The 20,174-nt window shown below is 37.9% G+C and overlaps 2 protein-coding genes across 3 annotated transcripts in view; both read left to right on the forward strand.

Annotated features, from left to right (window-relative positions):
• The first annotated feature begins 352 nt into the window (after positions 1-352).
• Positions 353-20,174, forward strand: part of LOC309495413 (uncharacterized protein) — a 96,439-nt gene continuing 76,617 nt past the window's right edge. Inside the window, exons 1-6 of one of the 2 annotated variants that reach the window (XR_014204660.1) lie at positions 353-1,333; positions 1,675-2,687; positions 2,721-2,824; positions 3,457-3,624; positions 3,820-4,336; positions 8,897-11,592. Coding sequence is in view for 1 of the 2 variants with exons in the window: in XM_082165174.1 (XP_082021300.1) it covers positions 3,457-3,624; positions 3,820-4,336; positions 8,897-10,179 (1,968 nt within the window). In the remaining variant the exon portion in view is untranslated. Of the gene's footprint in view, positions 1,334-1,674; positions 2,688-2,720; positions 2,825-3,456; positions 3,625-3,819; positions 4,337-8,896; positions 11,593-20,174 lie in introns of those variants that run through there. The other variant, XM_082165174.1, reaches the window with a different exon arrangement.
• LOC309495410 (uncharacterized protein) overlaps positions 12,868-20,174 on the forward strand; it is an 83,924-nt gene continuing 76,617 nt past the window's right edge. The window contains exons 1-3 of the mRNA XM_082165168.1: positions 12,868-13,004; positions 14,264-14,431; positions 14,632-15,460. Coding sequence (XP_082021294.1) covers positions 12,975-13,004; positions 14,264-14,431; positions 14,632-15,460 — 1,027 coding nt within the window. The 5' untranslated portion in view covers positions 12,868-12,974. The remainder of the gene's footprint in view (positions 13,005-14,263; positions 14,432-14,631; positions 15,461-20,174) is intronic.

Below are 20,174 nucleotides of genomic sequence, written 5' to 3' on the forward strand. Positions count from 1 at the left end.
GAGAGAAACCGTACCTGTGCTCCTACTGCGGGAAGAGCTTTGCTAGTCCATTTTCTTTCAAAGTTCATCTGAGAGTTCACACTGGAGAAAGACCGTATCACTGTGGTGATTGTGGGAAGGGTTTTTATAATGCAAGTGACTTAAAAATACACAAGAGGACTCATACAGGAGAAAAACCTTTTAAGTGTTCACATTGTGACAAGACTTTTGCTCGATCAAGTGCCATGAATATCCATGAGCGAATGCATACAGGAGAGAAACCTTACCGCTGCTCCATCTGTGGCGAGAGATTCGCTTTTAAAGGGGTCTTTCAGACTCACCAGAAGAAACACGCCGCTCCTGAATCATCATAGCTTCATCATGTAATCATTTTTAGGTTTTGTTTAAAAAAAACAACAACCTTGTAGTGTTGCCCAAACCTGCTCCTAGTGGGCCGCTGCTCTGCAGAGTTTATTTCTAAATATAATTAAACACACCTGAACCAGCTAATCAAGAGCTGTGTTTGAAATCTGCCCATACCCTAAAATAGGGCACTATTTGAGCGAACAGTTATTTGTTGTGTTGTCCATAACCATAGTGGATGTAATTGAGGGCACTCATTCAATCCCACAATGCACTGCAATGGAGAGTATTCAACCAATGTACACTCAGCGGCTATAGAATACCCATAATGCACTGTGAGGGTCGTGCCGAATAAATTCCTGTATCTATCCAGAAGATGGCGCCTGCAGCTCAATCATCCATCCATTCATTTTCCAAACCGCTGGTCCAATTGGCTACGGCATAATATCATACAGGTATAAATTACTTTTTAATTGATTATTAAATTGTTTAAATAAGGTTTATACATAGTTTCCATGACAGAGTTCAAGATAAATCTTTTCATCTCACTACTGGAGCTGCCAGTTTGTTCAGTTTCAAATGATTATTAATCAGCACAAACTATGCTAAAGCGGCAGCCCTTCCAGTGCTCTCAGTGTCTGAAATCACCCACTCGTTTTCATTCACTCCTTCAAGTGAACTATATTAGTGGACTGATGTAGGGAATAGTGAATTAGGGTATGGGGGTGATTTTGAACACAGTAAAGGTTTTCAGACTCACTAGAAACTTCCAGGCAAGTGTGTTGGAGCTAAACTGTGCGGGATGTTGGCCCTCCAGGAGCAGGATTGGACGCCCCAGTTCTCGAACATTATTAACTGAGTAGAAATGAATCCTCTGGATGAAAATCTGTTTCTTTGTGACAACTTAAAAATCTGTAATGTGAAGATCAGTGTCTGATGTTTGTGAGGTATTTAATCACACTAACAGAATGACGAGGCCTTATTATTTTAAGTCAAGTCAAGTCAAGTTTATTTGTATAGCGCTTTTCACAATACAGATTGTATCAAAGCAGCTTCACAGTATTAAATTTAAATAATACAACAAAGTTTGTTTCAAGAGGAATTTATTGATTGAAAAAATTAAATTAAATATCCCCAAAATATCCCCAACTGAGCAAGCCAAAGGCAACAGTGGCAAGGAAACGAAAAACTCCATCAAGTGACCTAATGGTGTCCTAAAACTCCATCAGGTGACCTAATGAAAAAAAAAAAAAAAAAACCTTGGGAGAACCCAGGCTCAGTCGGGGGCCAGTTCTCCTCTGGCATTTATGAGCTAGAGGCCGTTATTTTTAGCAGTTATTTAAGACTTACTGAAAAACATGATGCCATGAAATTAGTCTTATTTCCCTCAGTCACTTTGTTACACAAAGCTGAAATGATCCAGACATGGATATGAAATAATACACTACAGGTACAGTAACGTTATAAGGTCACACTGTCAGTTTTCTGGATTGACAATTGCATTTACTTACAGGTGTGAATCGTGAAATATCTCGTTCACAAATCAGCTTACAGTAGCGCCTCAAATACTGTCTGTATTAATGTGCAACAGGAGTCAAGCCTGTACTTACCAGTAACCAAGTAATATCTCAGCATTCATTAAAGCAGTTTAATGCAATTAATAATGCAAGTTATTGTGTAACTTCTCTCTGTTTGTCTCAGGGAGTGTGTTTGTAGCCGGCCTGCTTAATTTCTTCTTGCCTGTGTTTTGCTGGAGGAGGTGCAGAAAAATAGCAAATACATTTTTCCAATTTAAAATCACTCTTTTCTATTTGAATCAATATTCAATATTTCCCCCCCTGTATTCTGTATTTTTCTATTTTCTGTATTTTGATTGGATGTTACTACAGTCGTCTGTGTCACATGACGCAGAAATTATATGCTGATACGTGAGGTGTGGAAACTGACTAACAGTGTTTTTTCAGGATTCACAGATCAACAGAAAGTGAAGAACAGCGTTTATTTCAAACCGAGAGCGTCTGGAACATGTTACCTAATGTACAGTGCGCCTCTGATCTGCGCGCGCTTTCTCCTGTCTTCCACAGAAAGCCGCGAATTTGCGTAATTCAAATATTAACGGTCATTTTGATATACCGCCTGACTGACTAACAAACAGTCGTTTCATTACTATTAGTCACTAGGCAACGCCAGTAGAATACAATTGTATTTTTAATAAGAGAAATTAGGTTTGGTGAAGCTACTATTTTACTCCGTCGCTCGTACTGTAGGAGGCGCTGTGACGTTATTTAGTCTGCCAGTAAAAGCACCGAAGAAAGCAAGACAACTGGAACTCTCAGACGGTGGGTGTTTGTGTTTAATCCGTTTATATACTGTCTATGGTTTAATCTGTTATTCATTATGCGTTTTAGCGGTTTACTTGTTCCTTTTCTTACTCTAGCTTTTAATGAATTTAATAGCTTTTCCTCGCCATGGTTTTACTATAGTAACCATTACAAAGGTCCTCTTGTTTTACTTAAGTAAACCACATTTTAATCATTGTATTTGTAGTCAACAATAGTTCGTATACACTAATACAATGTTTAATTTTAAAATCTAGACACTTAAAGCACAGTTTCGTGAGAAATGAGCAGAAACCTTACCATATTCTCATTCACAGTTCCATGCTGGTGGAACGCTCTCCCCACCCTCATCCGGAATGCAGAATCCCTGACAACATTCAAAAGACAGCTGAAACCCCATCTCTTCCATGAGCACTTAACCTTATAAATTTTTTTTTTTAAATTCCCTTTGAAACATCACTTATCAGGCTTATGCTACTCTGAATAATACCTGAACTTCGTATTTTGAGCACTTCTTGCGTTGTTGTTGCTTTTGCCTCTTTATGATGACTCGCTGAATTTTTGTCCTAATTTGTAAGTCGCTTTGGATAAAGGCGTCTGCTAAATGACTAAATGTAAATCATGTCTAATATATGCATATAATATTGTAACATTTGATAATATTCATGCTCTGTGGTGACTCAAAACAAATTTCCATCTGAAATGAAATGTTTATGAATATTCTCCAAAAATAAGATATTTTCTTTAGTTCTGCTCATGATGTGTTTGTTTTCAGATGTTGACCATGAGAGCGCAGATGGATGTGATCTGCTGTAAATCAGTAGGAACTGATCTGTCCATGCTGGATATTGAGGATTTCATCACTGAAATCTGTCAGCTGAAGAAAGAGGTGGCGTCACTGGAGGCAAAGCTGAGAGAAAGAGGAGACAAACCCAACAGAGAGGTTTGAGCAGCTTATCATTTCATCCTTCAGCTCAATCAAACCAAAGTTTTGTTAGCTTCTCACTTCTTATGCACATCTCAAATTAAGCCAGCAGCAAAATGCAAACAAATCACCAATATAACCACTAGAGATAACTGCTGAGTAATGAGGCTAATATCAACAGGTTGTTCTTTATTTGTTTATCTATTTTGTTAGGATGCTGACGCTCAGGATCATGGATCCGCTGATCAAACCTCTGACTGTAACGCTGGAGAACAGCAGATGAAGATGTGCTCCGTCAAACTGGAGGACTGCAGGAACCTGATAGAGAGACGAGGAGAAGAAACCACAGCAGAGGAACAACAACAGAGCCAGGAGGAGGAGGAGGATGATGATGAGATTGACTATGATGAGGATAGTGGAAAAGAAGCTCAGGATTCCCTCTGGAGTGTCAGAGATCAGAGATCCAGAGACTCAGAGTGCAGTCTCACTTTACTGTGTTATACTGACGCTCAGGATAATGGATCCGCTGATCAAACCTCTGACTGTAATGCTGGAGAACAGCAGATGAAGATGTGCTCCGTCAAACTGAAGGACTGCAGGAACCTGATAGAGAGACGAGGAGAAGAAACCACAGCAGAGGAACAACAACAGAGCCATGAGGAGGAAGAGGATGATGAAGATCAGAATAATGATAATGGAGATGACGATGATGAAGAATTTGATCCTTCAGGTATGTTTCTACCTTTTTTGACCAGAAAAGTTTAGTGATCCTTTTGTGATTGTCGAACACAATTGAATAAATTCAAGGCACACATTTTTATTATGCAAAGCTCTTTGTCTTTTACCATAAGCAAGTCTGTTTTGAATAGGGCCCGACCGATATATCGGCGGGCCGATATTATCGGCCGATATTAGGCATTTTCCTAACTATCGGTATCGGCATTTATAACGGCCGATAAATTAATATTTAAAACAATGCAGCGTGCAGTGATTTATGTAAGGATGGCGCTGCCAATAAAGCACCTAAAAGCTGTCACAAAGAACTGGCAAAAGTGGCAAAAAAATAACAGCCGCGTCCGGTGTAGACACAGTGTTAAAGCTCATTCTGCTACGTTACAACATCAAGCAATATTCCAATAATTTATGTAATTATAACACTTTATATAGGGTCATTTTGCATTAAGAGTAGCCAGATGGACACGCGAGACGCGACACGTTCAGAATTAATACACTTAGTAAACTACAGAACAGCGCGAGCGGGAAGCGGCGCACCTCACGCGGGCAGAGAACGCGTCCGAGAACGGACACTGTTAGTGATATAAAACGCACACACACAGGTCTGTTAAATTAAGCAATACTTTTAAGGTAGTCTAATATTTTTCTGACTAACAAAATTACTGACACAGTAAAGGGTAGATTTAAATAAAGAAAAATGAAATTTAAATAAAGAAAAACGAAATTTAAATAAAGAAATTAAAGGAAATTTAAATAAAGAAAAACGAAATTTAAATAAAGAAAAATGAAATTTAAATAAAGAAATTAAACGAAATTTAAATCAAGAAAAACGAAATTTAAATCAAGAAAAACGAAATTTAAATAAAGAAATTAAACGAAATTTAAATAAAGAAAAACGAAATTTAAATAAAGAAATTAAACGAAATTTAAATAAAGAAAAAACGAAATTTAAATAAAGAAAAACGAAATTAAGTTAAATAAAAAAACGAGATTAATTTAGATTGATAATAACGGGTAAAAAGGCTAATACATTTTGTTTCTATTATTCTATTTTCCACAATGTCAAAGCAACACAGCTTAATCCAAAACAAGCTCAGGCATGCACTTCGGTCCATACAAACTCCGCTGTTCTGCGCTCTATCCAGAGAACACTCCCGTTGCTGGAACACTTGCGCGTCGGTTCTATTTCTTGCATGCACGCGTTTCCCGCATGGCTCGAGCCACTCCTGAGAGACGCGTGTCTCACGCAGGCAGTGTGCAAACTCCAACCTGTTAACATGGGAGCCGAAATAAAAACGGCCATGCCACGCAGTCAGTGTGTCGCCGGCCTTATTCAAGCGCGAATGAGAACCGTTTCGCGGGGGATCCCAGATGTGCAAATATATATATATATATATATATATATATATATTCAAATTTTCAAATCGAATACCAACCCACCGAACGAATATTCGAATACTCGGGTCCAGCCCTATAGCCTAGTTTCACGTTTAGTACATTTTGCTTACTACTTATTTAAAATAGTATAAAACTACTGTACATATGTAATTATAAACGTTTTCATTATGATATTATTAATTTTACTTTACTAAAAAGATCTGAGTTCTTCCTCCACTGGTAGATATTAGAGAAATTAAGATTAAAAATAGAAGATAAGGTTTTGTCAGTGACACTTTTGATATATTTATTGATACAAGTTATGTTTTAAATAACGTGACTAAATTAAAAGACAAAGTCGTTAGTGAAGATTATGCAACAGTATTTAGAATATAATATAATATAATATAATATAATATAATATAATATAAAATGCAATGCAAACTAGTTTGATTACAGCTCAAATTCTCATTCTATCATTCACCCTGCCTCCATTACATATCTTTGTCAGTGTTTGATCACCACATTTGAGTGATCATTGCAAAACGTTTATATATTTATACTGTGTATTAGGGGTGGGCGGTATGACCAAAATTCTGTTTCATGGTATGACTAATTTTATTTCACGGTAACGATATATTTCACGATATAGTTATATATTTATATAGTTATTCTCGAAAAATCAACAAAAAGGGCTTTGTATAATAAATAAACCCAAATACTTTAGAAATGAAAAGTACTTCACTTTGTCTGAATTTTCTTTTTCTTTTCTTTGGTAAACTGTTTTTAATAGCTAAATATAGTAAACAAAACACTCATCAACTTTCAGATGAACTGCCCCCAACTGATTGATATTAAATACAACTCAAACTTTAAATAAAGTGTTGCTGAATAATTTTTCAATCTCATGTTATTGCTTTAATTCATCAATCAGTTTATAATATCTGAATATTTTTTATTGAACTATTCTATTCATAATAAATTAGTTACTTCCTTTTAATTTGTTAGGATATTAGTAAATACTAGTTATGTTTAAATGTTTTCCCGGTACATTATTTGCAATGTCTGCTTGTTTTAAAGGGCTTGTTTTGTTCTTTTTGTGATATCTGCCAACCTGTCACCTAAAGCTTTAATCAAGAGAGTTTCAGAAGTGTTAAGTTCATCAAGTTCAGAAGTGACTAGGAGAACAGCAGTATGAAAACCGAACAGCAGCTACTGTTAGTGTTGACTAAGTAGTGTAAATTATACACACCTTGTAACTGCGTCATTATTTTACATAGTCCGTGAACACCGACACACCGCGCTCCCTCTCTGTGCGTGTGCACGCGCGTGTCTTTTGCATCAGTAAGATGCGATCGGTTAATTTGAGTGACAAGTTATAATCACGCATTGAATCAAAGGAAGATTTAATCAGCTGGTTCAGTGGCCAATTGTTTGGAGTTAGAAACAACTCGCGCTGCATATTTAGTAATTTTGCCTCAGATACAGGATTATACATTCGCTTTAACAAGCAGGTTGTTCATTACCACGGCAACCGCTCGCATGTCATGCTGAATGCGATTTTCGTGTTTAAAAAGTAACTATAATACATAAGAAACACTTAGATTGATATATGAACTGTTGTTGTCAAGTAAGCTTCATGCTTTCCCCGTTGCGATCGTGCACTCCTCTGAACTGTAGCCTACGGGTGCCGCACTGCTCTAGTTGACTGCTGCGCCTTTCCCCCGAAAATATCACATTAACAACAACCCTTTAGAAAACGTAATTCCTTTGTGAATCCTCTTGATCTGCTTTCTCCATGTTTCTTTGACAAATCTCAGTGTCTCCGTCTCACGCACGCTGCATGTGAGTTAACCACGCCCACTTATTTACATGTCGCGGTATCACGGAATAAAAAAATCTGTTACGTTGACATTTTCTACCGCGGTAACGATATATACCGTCATACCGCCCAGCCCTACTGTGTATATACAGTACCCATCAAAAGTTTGTACACACCAATTGGAAAGTGTGTCCAAACTTACTGTACTATAATACACATAAATAATATTGCTACTGTATTATAATATACACATAAATAATATCGGCCGATATATCGGTATCTGGCTTTTTTTTTATCGGTATCGGCATCGGCGCCCAAAAATCCATATCGGTCGGGCTCTAGTTTTGAACTTCAGACATATCAGACAAATGGAGCGTAACTGGAAGAAAACAAAACTAGAGGTTCTTCGCATTTCATGGAAAGAAAGCACAATTGCGTACAGAAAGGCCTTAAAAACTGCTAGATCTGCTTATTTTTCAACCCTCTTAAAAAGAAAACAAACAGAACCCTAGGTATTTATTTGAAACAGTGGCTAAATTAACGAGAAATAAAGCTTCAACCCCAGATGTTTCCAAACAGCACAGCAGTAATGACTTTGTGAACTTCTTTACTTACAAGATTGATAATACTAGAGAAAGTTATAATTATGCAACCATCTACTACAGTATTGCATCAGACAGTGCATTGTAGTCTCCCTGAGGAAAAATTTGATTCATTCATTGCTATAGGAGTGGAAGAATTGTCTAAACTCGTTAAATCATCTAAATCTATATATATGATTGCCTGTTTTATTTGTTTATTTTTTACAAATCAGTCTCATTCTTGTTGAAATAAAGTTTTTCTAAGACCTTGTGCTGCTTTTTTTTATTATTATAATAAACAGATAGCCTACAAACAGATATATAAATCAGTTCACACCTCCACTTAGCCTACATTTCAAAATGTGGCAATTGCAGCTGTTTTGCAAAATGTCCCTTTGTACCACCTGTATTTCGCGAATGCGACTGGTTTATTTTTGCCGCGGTGGTAGTTGGCATTCTGGCTGACTACCAACTGTATAAATATGAAGGTGACTTGACTTGACTTTTATCTCACAACAGTGTGAACTCGTGAATGTATGGTTTTCTCTAGAGTGGCTATATATATAAAAATGAACTAAATTGATAACTTTTTTTTTACAACAAAAATGAAGCTTCACTGAACTTACTGAAGCTATGATGCTATTTTCTTCTAGAAACAAACTTTGTTTAATTATTTAACGGTTATCACTGTAAAGCTGCTTTGAAACAAACTATATTGTAAAAAGCGCTTTATAAATGAAGATGACTTGACTTATGCCCATTATGTTCTTTTCAGATGACGACGCTGGTTCATCTTCTGATGAAGAAACTGCCTCTACATCCAAACAGCGACAGACAGTGACCGACTGTGAAAAAACATTCAGCAAACAGGAACATTTCGTGAGACGTAAGAGAAAACACACAGAACAGAAAGACTTCACCTGCAAGATATGTGACATCAGCTTTTCTACCTCAGAAGAGAAGAGACGTCATTCAAAAGAGCACAAGAAGAAAGAGTTTCATTGTGATCAGTGTGGGAAGAAATGTAATTCCTCTTCTAGTTTTTACCGTCATAAGGCGACTCATATGGACAGGGAGGAAAAGCTGTACCAGTGCCCTCACTGTGAGAAGAGCTTCACCCAGGGATCGAGTCTGAAGAGCCATCTACGCATTCACACCAATGAGAGGCCGTACAAGTGCAGTGAATGTGAGAAGAGCTTCAAACAGAGAGCCCATCTGAAGAGCCATTTACTCACACACACCAATGAGAGGCCGTACAAGTGTCCTTACTGCGAGAAGGGCTTCAACCAGGGATCCCATCTGAAGAGCCATCTACGCATACACACCAATGAAAGGCTGTATCAGTGCCCTCAATGTGAGAAGAGCTTCAGAGATGGATCTAATCTGAGGAAACATCTATTCATTCACACCAATGAAAGGCCGTACCAGAAGAGCCATCTACTCGCACACACCAATGAGAGCCTGTACAAGTGCCCTCACTGTAAGAAGAGCATGAAATACGAAACCAGTCTGAAGAAACATCTACTCATGCACAGCAATGAGAGGCCGTATCAGTGCAGTGAATGTGAGAAAACCTTTACAAAGTCAAAATCTCTAAAGTTACACCAAAAAATACACTCTGATGTCAAACCGTATCAGTGTTCACACTGTGAGAAACGTTTCCATCATTCGACTCACCGGAAAACCCATGAGAGGATTCACACCGGAGAGAAACCGTACCTGTGCTCCTACTGCGGGAAGAGCTTTGCTAGTCCATTTTCTTTCAGAATTCACATAAGAGTTCACACTGGAGAAAGACCGTATCACTGTGGTGATTGTGGGAAGAGTTTTTACAAGCCAAGTGACTTACAACTACACAAGAGGACTCATACAGGAGAAAAACCTTTTAAATGTTCACATTGTGACAAGACTTTTGCTCGGTCAAGTGGCATGAAAGTCCATGAGCGAATGCATACAGGAGAGAAACCTTACCGCTGCTCCATCTGTGGCGAGAGATTCGCTTTTAAATGGGGTTTTCAGACTCACCAGAAGAAACACGCCGCTCCAGAATCATCATAGCTTCATCATGTCGCCATTTTTAGGTTGTGTCAAAACACCTTGCAGTGTAGTGGGAATGTAATTTCATGGTTGTAAAAAACCTAAAACTAGAATGTGTCTGTGTCAGGGGCGCCCAAACTGTCCTGCAGAGTTTAGCTTCAACCATAATTAAACACACCTGAACCAGCTAATCAAGAGCTGTGTCTGAAATCTGCACATACCCTAAAATAGGGCACTGTTTGAGCAAACAGCCATTTGTGATGGCGTCCAAAACCATAGTGGATGTTGTCAAGGGCATTCATTCAGATCCCACAATGCACTGCAATAACAAGTGTACAACTTAAGCCTGGTTCACACGGCAGGATAATTAGGCCGATTTTAGCCCCGATTCAGCCCTTCCGACAATCTTAAGGATGCTCCGATTATCGTAAAATAATCTGATCAGATATTCCTGCCGTGTGTGGTGTGTTAAGGCTGCTCTCGTCTGCTCGGAAGGACGTCGGGACCGCTCCGATCTCAAATTGGGGATATCCAACATGTTGGATTTATTTGGCCCGATTTCTTCTCGTGTGTGGTGTCGACCTAGCACGCAGCCTGTGGACTGTGGAGTGTAGCCAATCAGAAAGCGAGGCGGCGAGGAAACTCCGGGAAATATAATCAAAACAGCCGGCGGCATGGCGCACCAGAAAGTCCGGTGGACGTCAGAGATCATCGCCTTTTCTTTTGATAAAGTTTTTTTCCGGTTAAAAACAAATTACAAACTATTGCCACTGCATCCTCTTCGTCCGCCATGATTGTTTACTCTGAAGTCACGTTTGATCTCGAGGTATTTTGCGCGATTTCCCGTCTGATCTGGGAATTCTCGGGAGTCAAATCGGTTTCGTGTGTGATGTGTTGATTTTGCCGTGTGGCTGCGCACCACACACTGTACGACCAAAACTGTTAGACCCGTGATTTTTTATCCCCGTGTGTGGGGTCTCTCAGGATTGGAAAATCGGCCGACAATTTTAAAATCGTCCCGTGTGAACCAGGCTTAATGTTCACTCATTGGCTATAGAATACCCATAATGCACTGTGAGGGTCGTGCTGAATAAATTCCTACATCTATCCAGAAGATGGCGACCGCAGATTCGTTTTCCAAACCACTGGTCCAATGTGGCTACAGCGTAATATAATACAGGCAATTACTTTTTAATTAATTATTACATTATTTAAATAAGGTTTATACATAATTGCCATGACAGAGTTCAAGATAAATCCTTTCATCTTACTAGTGGAGTTGTCAGTTTGCTCAGTTTCAAATAATTTTCCAGTGCACTCAGTGTCTGAATTCACACACATGTTTTCATTCACTCCTTCAAGTGAACTATATTAGTGGGCTGATGTGGGGAATAGTGAATGAGGGTATAGGGGGTGATTTTGAACACAGCAAAGGTTTTCAGACTCACTAGAAACTTCCAGGCAAGTGTGTTGGAGCTAAACTGCGGGATGTTGGCCCTCCAGGAGCAGGATTGGACGTCCCTGTTCTCGAACATTATTAACTGAGTAGAAATGAATCCTCTGGATGAAAATCTGTTTCTATGTGACAACTTAAAAATCTGTAATGTGAAGATCAGTGTCTGATGTTTGTGAGGTATTTAGTCACACTAACAGAATGACGAGGCCTTATTATTTTAGCAGTTATTTAAGACTTACTGAAAAACATGATGGCATGAAATGAGTCTTATTTCCCTCAGTCACTTTGTTACACAAAGCTGAAATGATCCAGAAATAATACACTACAGGTACAGTAACGTTATAAGGTCACACTGTCAGTTTTTTTTTTTTATTGACAGTTGCATTTACTTACAGGTGTGAATCGTGAAATATCTCGTTCACAAATCAGCTTACAGTATCGCTTCAAATACTGTCTGTATTAATGTGCAACGGGAGTCAAGCCTGAAATTAAGCCTACCAGTAACCAAGTAATATCTCAGCATACAATAAAGCAGTTTAATGCAATTAATAATGCAAGTTATTGTGTTACTTCTGTCAGTTTGTCTCAGGGAGTGTGTGTTTGTAGCCGGCCTGCTTAATTTCTTCTTGCCTGTGTTTTGCTGGAGGAGGTGCAGAAAAATAGCAAATAGCAAATACATTTTTCCAATTTAAAATCACTCTTTTCTATTTGAATCAATATTCAATATTTCCCCCCCCCTGTATTCTGTATTTTTCTATTTTCTGTATTTTGATTGGATGTTACTACAGTCGTCTGTGTCACATGACGCAGAAATTATATGCTGATACGTGAGGTGTGGAAACTGACTAACAGTGTTTTTTCAGGATTCACAGATCAACAGAAAGTGAAGAACAGCATTTATTTCAAACCGAGAGCGTCTGGAACATGTTACCTAATGTACAGTGCGCCTCTGATCTGCGCGCGCTTTCTCCTGTCTTCCACAGAAAGCCGCGAATTTGCGTAATTCAAATATTAACGGTCATTTTGATTTACCGCCTGACTGACTAACAAAAAGTCGTTTCATTACTATTAGTCACTAGGCAACGCCAGTAGAATACAATTGTATTTTTAATAAGAGAAATTAGGTTTGGTGAAGCTACTCTTTTACTCCATCGCTCGTACTGTAGGAGGCGCTGTGACTTTATTTAGTCTGCCGGTAAAAGCACCGAAGAAAACAAGACATCTGGAACTCTCAGACGGTGGGTGTTTAATCTGTTATTCATTATGCGTTTTAGCGGTTTACTTGTTCCTTTTCTTACTCTAGCTTTTAATGAATTTAATATAGCTTTTCCTCGCCCGCTCGCCATGAAAAAAAACAAACATGTTTTTTACTATAGTAACCATTACAAAGGTCCTCTTGTTTTACTTAAGTAAACCACTTTTTAACCATGATATTTGTAGTCAACAATAGTTCGTATAGCAGCGTTCCAGGCAACCTAGTAACCCGTGTTTTTCCAACTCGTAACTGGGAGTACATCGATCTAGTACGAGTTTACGGGTCGGAAGTCACGGGTTTGACTGCCGTTCCAGTGCACTTTCACGGGTATAAGGTATGAAAAACACGGGTTACAGGTTGCCTGGAACGCGGCATAACACAATGCTTAATTTTAAAATCTAAAGCACAGTTTAGTGAGAAATGAGCAGAAACCTTACCATATCATGTCTAATATATGCATATAATATTGTAACATTTGATAATATTCTTGCTCTGTGGTGACTCAAAACTAATTTACGTCTGAAATGAAATGTTTATGAATATTCTCCGAATGAACAAGAGGAGTAGCTGGCCGCACACTGATCAACTCAAGACTTGAAGTCTACAAAAGCATATTTTTATTTTTCAAATTGCATTGTGCAAATCAAGTGCAAAGTGCATGTGGATTAAAAACAGACTGAACACCAGCAAACGTTTCAGCACATTGCTATCTTCAGTGCTCATTTAGCTAACAACATTCACCCTTTTAAAGTAAGTCAGCAATTAAGGATAAACAGCTGAATACAATCATCTCAATCTCAATTGTCTCAAGTAGAATTACAAACAGATATAAGTTTCAAATGAGCAGCTTCCAATGATAATACAGCATTGTAGACATACAGAAAGAAAGAATGTGTTTTACAAAAAACAGGAAAATTCAAGTTCTTCATTCATGCCTTCAGGAAATAAAGTTTTAAGTTCAAAGATCCAAAAAGCCTCCCTTTGCAATAATTTTCTATCTCTATCTCCACCTCTCCTGTGGGGTAAAATCCTCTCGATGCCCAGGAACTTCATGTCAGACAAAGAATGGTTAGCAGACTTAAAATGACGAGAAATTGAAGATGTATCATCCTGTCTCCTAATGGCACTTGTGTGTTCAATCATTCTTGTGCGTAATGCACGTGTAGTTTTGCCAACATATAGTTGTGGACATGGACAAATGATAATGTAAACAACATATGTACTCTTACAAGTAATCAGTTGTCTAATCTTATACGTTTTTAGTGTACGAGGATGTGTGAATGATTTACATTTGACATACTTAGTACAGGAAGAGCAATTGTGACATGGAAAGTGAATATTCTCCAAAAATAAGATATTTTCTTTAGTTCTGCTCATGATGTGTTTGTTTTCAGATGTTGACCATGAGAGCGCAGATGGATGTGATCTGCTGTAAATCAGTAGGAACTGATCTGTCCATGCTGGATATTGAGGATTTCATCTCTGAAATCTGTCAGCTGAAGAAAGAGGTGGCGTCACTGGAGGCAAAGCTGAGAGAAAGAGGAGACAAACCCAACAGAGAGGTTTGAGCAGCTCATCATTTCATCCTTCAGCTCAATCAAACCAAAGTTTTGTTAGCTTCTCACTTCTTCTTATGCACATCTCAAATTAAGCCAGCAGCAAAATATGCAAACAAATCACCAATATAACCACTAGAGATAACTGCTGAGTAATGAGGCTAATATCAACAGGTTGTTGTTTATTTGTTTATCTATTTTGTTAGGATACTGACGCTCAGGATCATGGATCCGCTGATAAAACCTCTGACTGTAACGCTGGAGAACAGCAGATGAAGATGTGCTCCGTCAAACTGGAGGACTGCAGGAACCTGATAGAGAGACGAGGAGAAGAAACCACAGCAGAGGAACAACAACAGAGCCAGGAGGAGGATGAGGATGATGATGATGATGATGATGAGATTGACGATGATGAGGATAGTGGAAAAGAAGCTCAGGATTCCATCTGGAGTGTCAGAGATCAGAGATCCAGAGACTCAGAGTGCAGTCTCACTTTACTGTGTTATACTGACGCTCTTAATAATGGATCCGCTGATCAAACCTCTGACTGTAATGCTGGAGAACAGCAGATGAAGATGTGCTCCGTCAAACTGGAGGACTGCAGGAACCTGATAGAGAGACGAGGAGAAGAAACCACAGCAGAGGAACAACAACAGAGCCAGGAGGAGGAGGAGGAGGAGGATGATGATGATGATGATGAGATTGACGATGATGAGGATAGTGGAAAAGAATCTCAGGATTCCCTCTGGAGTGTCAGAGATCAGAGATCTAGAGACTCAGAGTGCAGTCTCACTTTACTGTGTTATACTGACGCTCAGGATAATGGATCCGCTGATCAAACCTCTGACTGTAATGCTGGAGAACAGCAGATGAAGATGTGCTCCGTCAAACTGGAGGACTGTAGGAACCTGATAGAGAGACGAGGAGAAGAAACCACAGCAGAGGAACAACAACAGAGCCATGAGGAGGAAGAGGATGATGAAGATCAGAATAATGATAATGTTGACGACGATGATGAAGAATTTGATCCTTCAGGTATGTTTCTACCTTTTTTGACCAGAAAAGTTTAGTGATCCTTTTGTGATTGTCGAACACAATTGAATAAATTCAAGGCACACATTTTTATTATGCAAAGGTCTTTGTCTTTTACCATAAGCAAGTCTGTTTTGAACTTCAGACAATATCAGACAAATGGAGCGTAACTGGAAGAAAACAAAACTAGAGGTTTTTCGCATTTCATGGAAAGAAAGCACAATTGCGTACAGAAAGGCCTTAAAAACGGCTAGATCTGCTTATTTTTCAACCCTTTTAGAAGAAAACAAACACAACCCTAGGTATTTATTTGAAACAGTGGCTAAATTAACGATTAAATCATTCAATTAACGATTCTCTTAATGCTACGGAATCATGCTGACCATCACGAAAAGAGAGAGAGAGAGAATGCACATAGTACTTACATCTACTGTGTTTACGGGAGTACTCGACTTGGCATTTTGAAATATTTCTGTGTTTATTTGGCCGTTTAGGTGTGCAACCGGAGACAAAGGTTACTATGCTTGTCTGTGTTGCACTCGGAGCACGCGCACAGAGGATGCGGTATAATTCAGTTCTCTTTCACGACTTATCGCACTTTTAATATTTCTTTTCAATATAAAGCACATCCTGCTCTTTTTTTTCTCTTACATTCATGTTTTGTTATTAATAACTTTAAAGGGGTGATGAACTGAGAAATAAAAATTTCCTTGAGCTTTTGACATATAAGAGATCATCATACTATAATAATATCCTGTAAGTTTCAGAACTGAAAACTACCTTGTTAGTCCAATAAAAGCTTTTATAGACATCAGGCTCAGCAAACGACTCGTTTTTCAAAGTGGGGAACTATGACGTCAAAGAGGATAAAACACCGCCTCCACAAAAGAAGATCAACGCCTACTTCAACACGGCCTGTTTAGCCCTGCCCACCGATTCGCCCAAACATGCTAAATAACATAGGACGACATGATAATTGCTAAACCGGATCGAGCTACTTTAAGCAATAAACATGCTGTTTACTAAATATTGTGCAGTGCCTGTTTGTGGAAGAAGACAGTCTGCATAAGCTTCCTTCGGATTCCAGCATGGTTAAACTTTATTAAATCATTCAATTTAACCTTTCATGTGATGCAACCTTTCATGTGATGGAATAGATTTAAATATAATGCTTTAAACGATACTTTTCACGATTTGTTCATCTCGATAGCTGTAATAGTAAAAACGTAGTAAAAGTTTTCGAGAGAGTTCATGTAATACTAGCTATTTCATATGCAAGCATGTCAGCCAATCACAGCAGTGGGCGTTTGCACTGCAGTCTCACAGCAGACACGCCCCTTAAAACAGAGCGTTCAAATCTGAGGCTGAAATCAGGCTTGGAAAAATGGCTTTTATTTATAAATGATGACAATTTTTGATGTAAAAATCATACTAACATTATAAGGGCACCCCAGGCAACATTATAAAATAATAAAACAATCCAGTTCATGACCCCTTTAAACAGAATCGTCAACTGAAATCTGCGCGGATTATCAAAAATACCTCACATTTATAGGCCATAAAGGGTCTCTGTGGCAAAAGTGAAAGTAGCAGCGGCCAGCGGGTGAAATGTTTCAAAATGTCTCTTTGCACAGCAAAGCACCCGTTTCAATAAAAGGATATATTAAAGTTTATATAGCCTACTTTTACATTTTCGCTGCTGTTCTAAAATGATTTTCGCCATTACCTTAAACAAGCTGCAGCTGCTTGAATCCCAGTGCAGGAGTTGTCGGTTACAACGTACCACAGAAACGCAAGTGGTTAGTTGATTGCTGTGGTGACTCGTGACACTCGCGAACAGTACTGAACACGCACTTTTGCTGGTACAACTTGAATATTATTATTATCATAAACTTTTCATTAACGTCTGTAGGCTGTACAACAAGGGAATTGTAATTGGCAGCTTTTTCTGCAGAGAGCCGATCTCTGTTGATGTGTCTTAATTTTTTTTATCGTTTGTTGGTAAAGGGTGAGAGACCTTGTGAGCCACATGATTTTTGCCAAAGAGCCAGGTATGGCTCGCGAGCCATAGGTTCCCAACCACTGGTGTACACGAATCAATAGATTCAATTACGTGACCTTTCACGAACTGCCGTGAGACTGGGCTGGTCTGACAAGGTGGGGGGCGTGGCATCACGATGGTGGCTCTCCATCGTGATGTCTGTCAGCCATCACGATGGACGATGATATACATTTTTTTACATTTTTTTTATTAAATAACATTTGAAAAACATGTATAAACTGAACACCAAAAAACAATATTAATTATTGAGCGGTGGTGACAAGTTCATGTAACATGTAAGGGTGGCACTGCCAATAACGCACCTAAAAGCTGTCACAAAGAACTGGCAAAAGTAATGACTATGAATATGTCAAATATAGCAAGGAGACATTTCAATTGTTCATTAATAAACAAGTGTTTTCTGTGTCAGTGTCGGCTGCAAAGATGAAGTTGACGATGCTGACTCGCAGTAGTGAACGCGCCAGAGAGAAATGGCCATTTCATACAGATTACATATGCAGAGAGCAGTCTGTTTTCTTTCGTTTTGAATTTTTTTCTTTAAAAATACACACTTCAAGCTTTCTTTAGATACATTTCTCAGGTCTGAGAGGCATACGCTGAGTTTCGGCTAATTTATGAGACGAGATCCAATTCACGCGCCGGCGCCTCCGTGTCCTGATTATATTGCCTGCTATATTTACTAATTTATTAAATCCAGGCAATTGGTTGGTGAAACATTGATTAAAATTAAGATACAATTAATAAAACAGGCAATTGGTTGGTGAAACATTGATTAAAATTAAGATACAATTAATAAAACACTTAATTCACTTTAAAGGGTTTTCTACAAAAACAAACTTAATGAAGTGGTCAAAATCATGTCTGCCCACTCCATTTGTCTCCCGATATATTGCGCATCTTATGATCTTACTCATGCTTTTCACTTTTCATATAATCAATATAGATGAAATAAAAAAAAAAATTATTTAATTTAAACATAAATATGAAACTAAAAAGTTTTCTATAATGACTAGGCTACAACCAGTAGGCCTATTAGCCTACAGTAGCCTACAGAGACATTTAATGTCGAAGCGGGATTTGAGCAAACGCCATCTTACCGGTGAGCATGTGGGGGGAGAGGTACGATTTTCTAACAATCATCGAATATTATTTTGCTTGATATGCCAATCCTTAATATTTTGTGTTTTAAATGCCTTTTTGAGGTCTCTGTGAAAATTTTAAAGCAGTCTTTTAGTGCCGCTTTCAGAGCGGTCACGTCCGTAATGGAGAACTGTCACGTCCGTAACATTGTTTTTTCCTCATAAATGCGAACACGAAAAATAAAATAAAAATGAATATTTTATATTCTTCTTCATCCGGTGGGTAGTATTACTTTTGATTCTTTGATTCTTCACAGAATTACTAAAAAATTATTTGCCACCTAAAAGTTGAAGATTTTTTGTGTCACGTCTGTAATGGATGTGTATTTCCCTCATATTAAATATAAAACGCATGTGTATACTGATATTTTTTGAGTATGGATATATAAACAGATGTTTCAATATATTGGTAATACATTTTCAAGTTTTGATTGCAAATGTCACGTCCATAACGCTGGAATTGCCCAATAGTAATTTAAAGATGTGGTAGCATTGGATCTGGATGGGAAGGATATATATATATTTATTTATTTTAATCAATATTTAATAAATGAGAAATAAATTAGAAAACAAATCTTTAAAATAAACATGCCTATACTTTAGATGGCAACTTCTTGAATCTGCAATCCGGTTACAGTTTTTTTTCATAAATAAAGTAATTGTTTAAAAATATATGAATATCTGAATAAAAAGGAAGTAAACACTGTAACATTGCACTCAGTAATCTGGTAATTTCATGCGCAATGGTAATCATAGTTTTTAAAATAAAGACAAGGTATTTTATAGGGATGTCCCGATACCACTTTTTCACTTCCGATACGATACCGATGCCGCAGCTTTGGCTATTTGCCGATACCGATATCAATCCGATATTTTTATTTTATTCTTGAACTAATACTACTACTAATAAAATATATGGAAGCACTTTGCTCAATTAGCCACATAAAAACATCTCACTCAAATGGAGAACAAATACTTCTCCAGTATATAGCTAGTCCACAACAGCAGCTGATAATGAAAGACTGCCACACTTTATTCAAAAGACCTTGAGATATGTTTGGTAACCTGAATGAATTTAAAATTAATTTGCTATATTTTAGATCAATATATTTGTTTCCTTAATTTTTATTAACTTTATTCTCATCTGAATTATAAATAATTTATTTCTGTATAAAATAATACTACTTTTAAAAACACATTTGATTTTCTTTTTTAATCAATGGTAAATTAAGGTAAATTAAAAATAAACAGATTAGTCTGTTTTAGGACAATAAATGAAAACCAATGCAATATGATGAATGTCCAAAAGATGAGATCATTTTTGCTTTTAAACAGTGTGTGTGTGTGTGTGTGTGATTTTGGTTGGGTGACAGTTACAGTTTGACAAGAGTTTACAGTTTGACAAAAGCACAATGTTGTGTTTTACACAAATATAAGTAGGCTAAACACTTTGCAGTTTTAATGATGTCCTGTATGAAAATGACGGAGTATGTTTTTCGATCGCGCCCGTGCCTCT

Source organism: Leuciscus leuciscus (assembly GCF_965113295.1).
Source record: "Leuciscus leuciscus genome assembly, chromosome: 3".
NCBI lineage: Eukaryota > Metazoa > Chordata > Actinopteri > Cypriniformes > Leuciscidae > Leuciscus > Leuciscus leuciscus.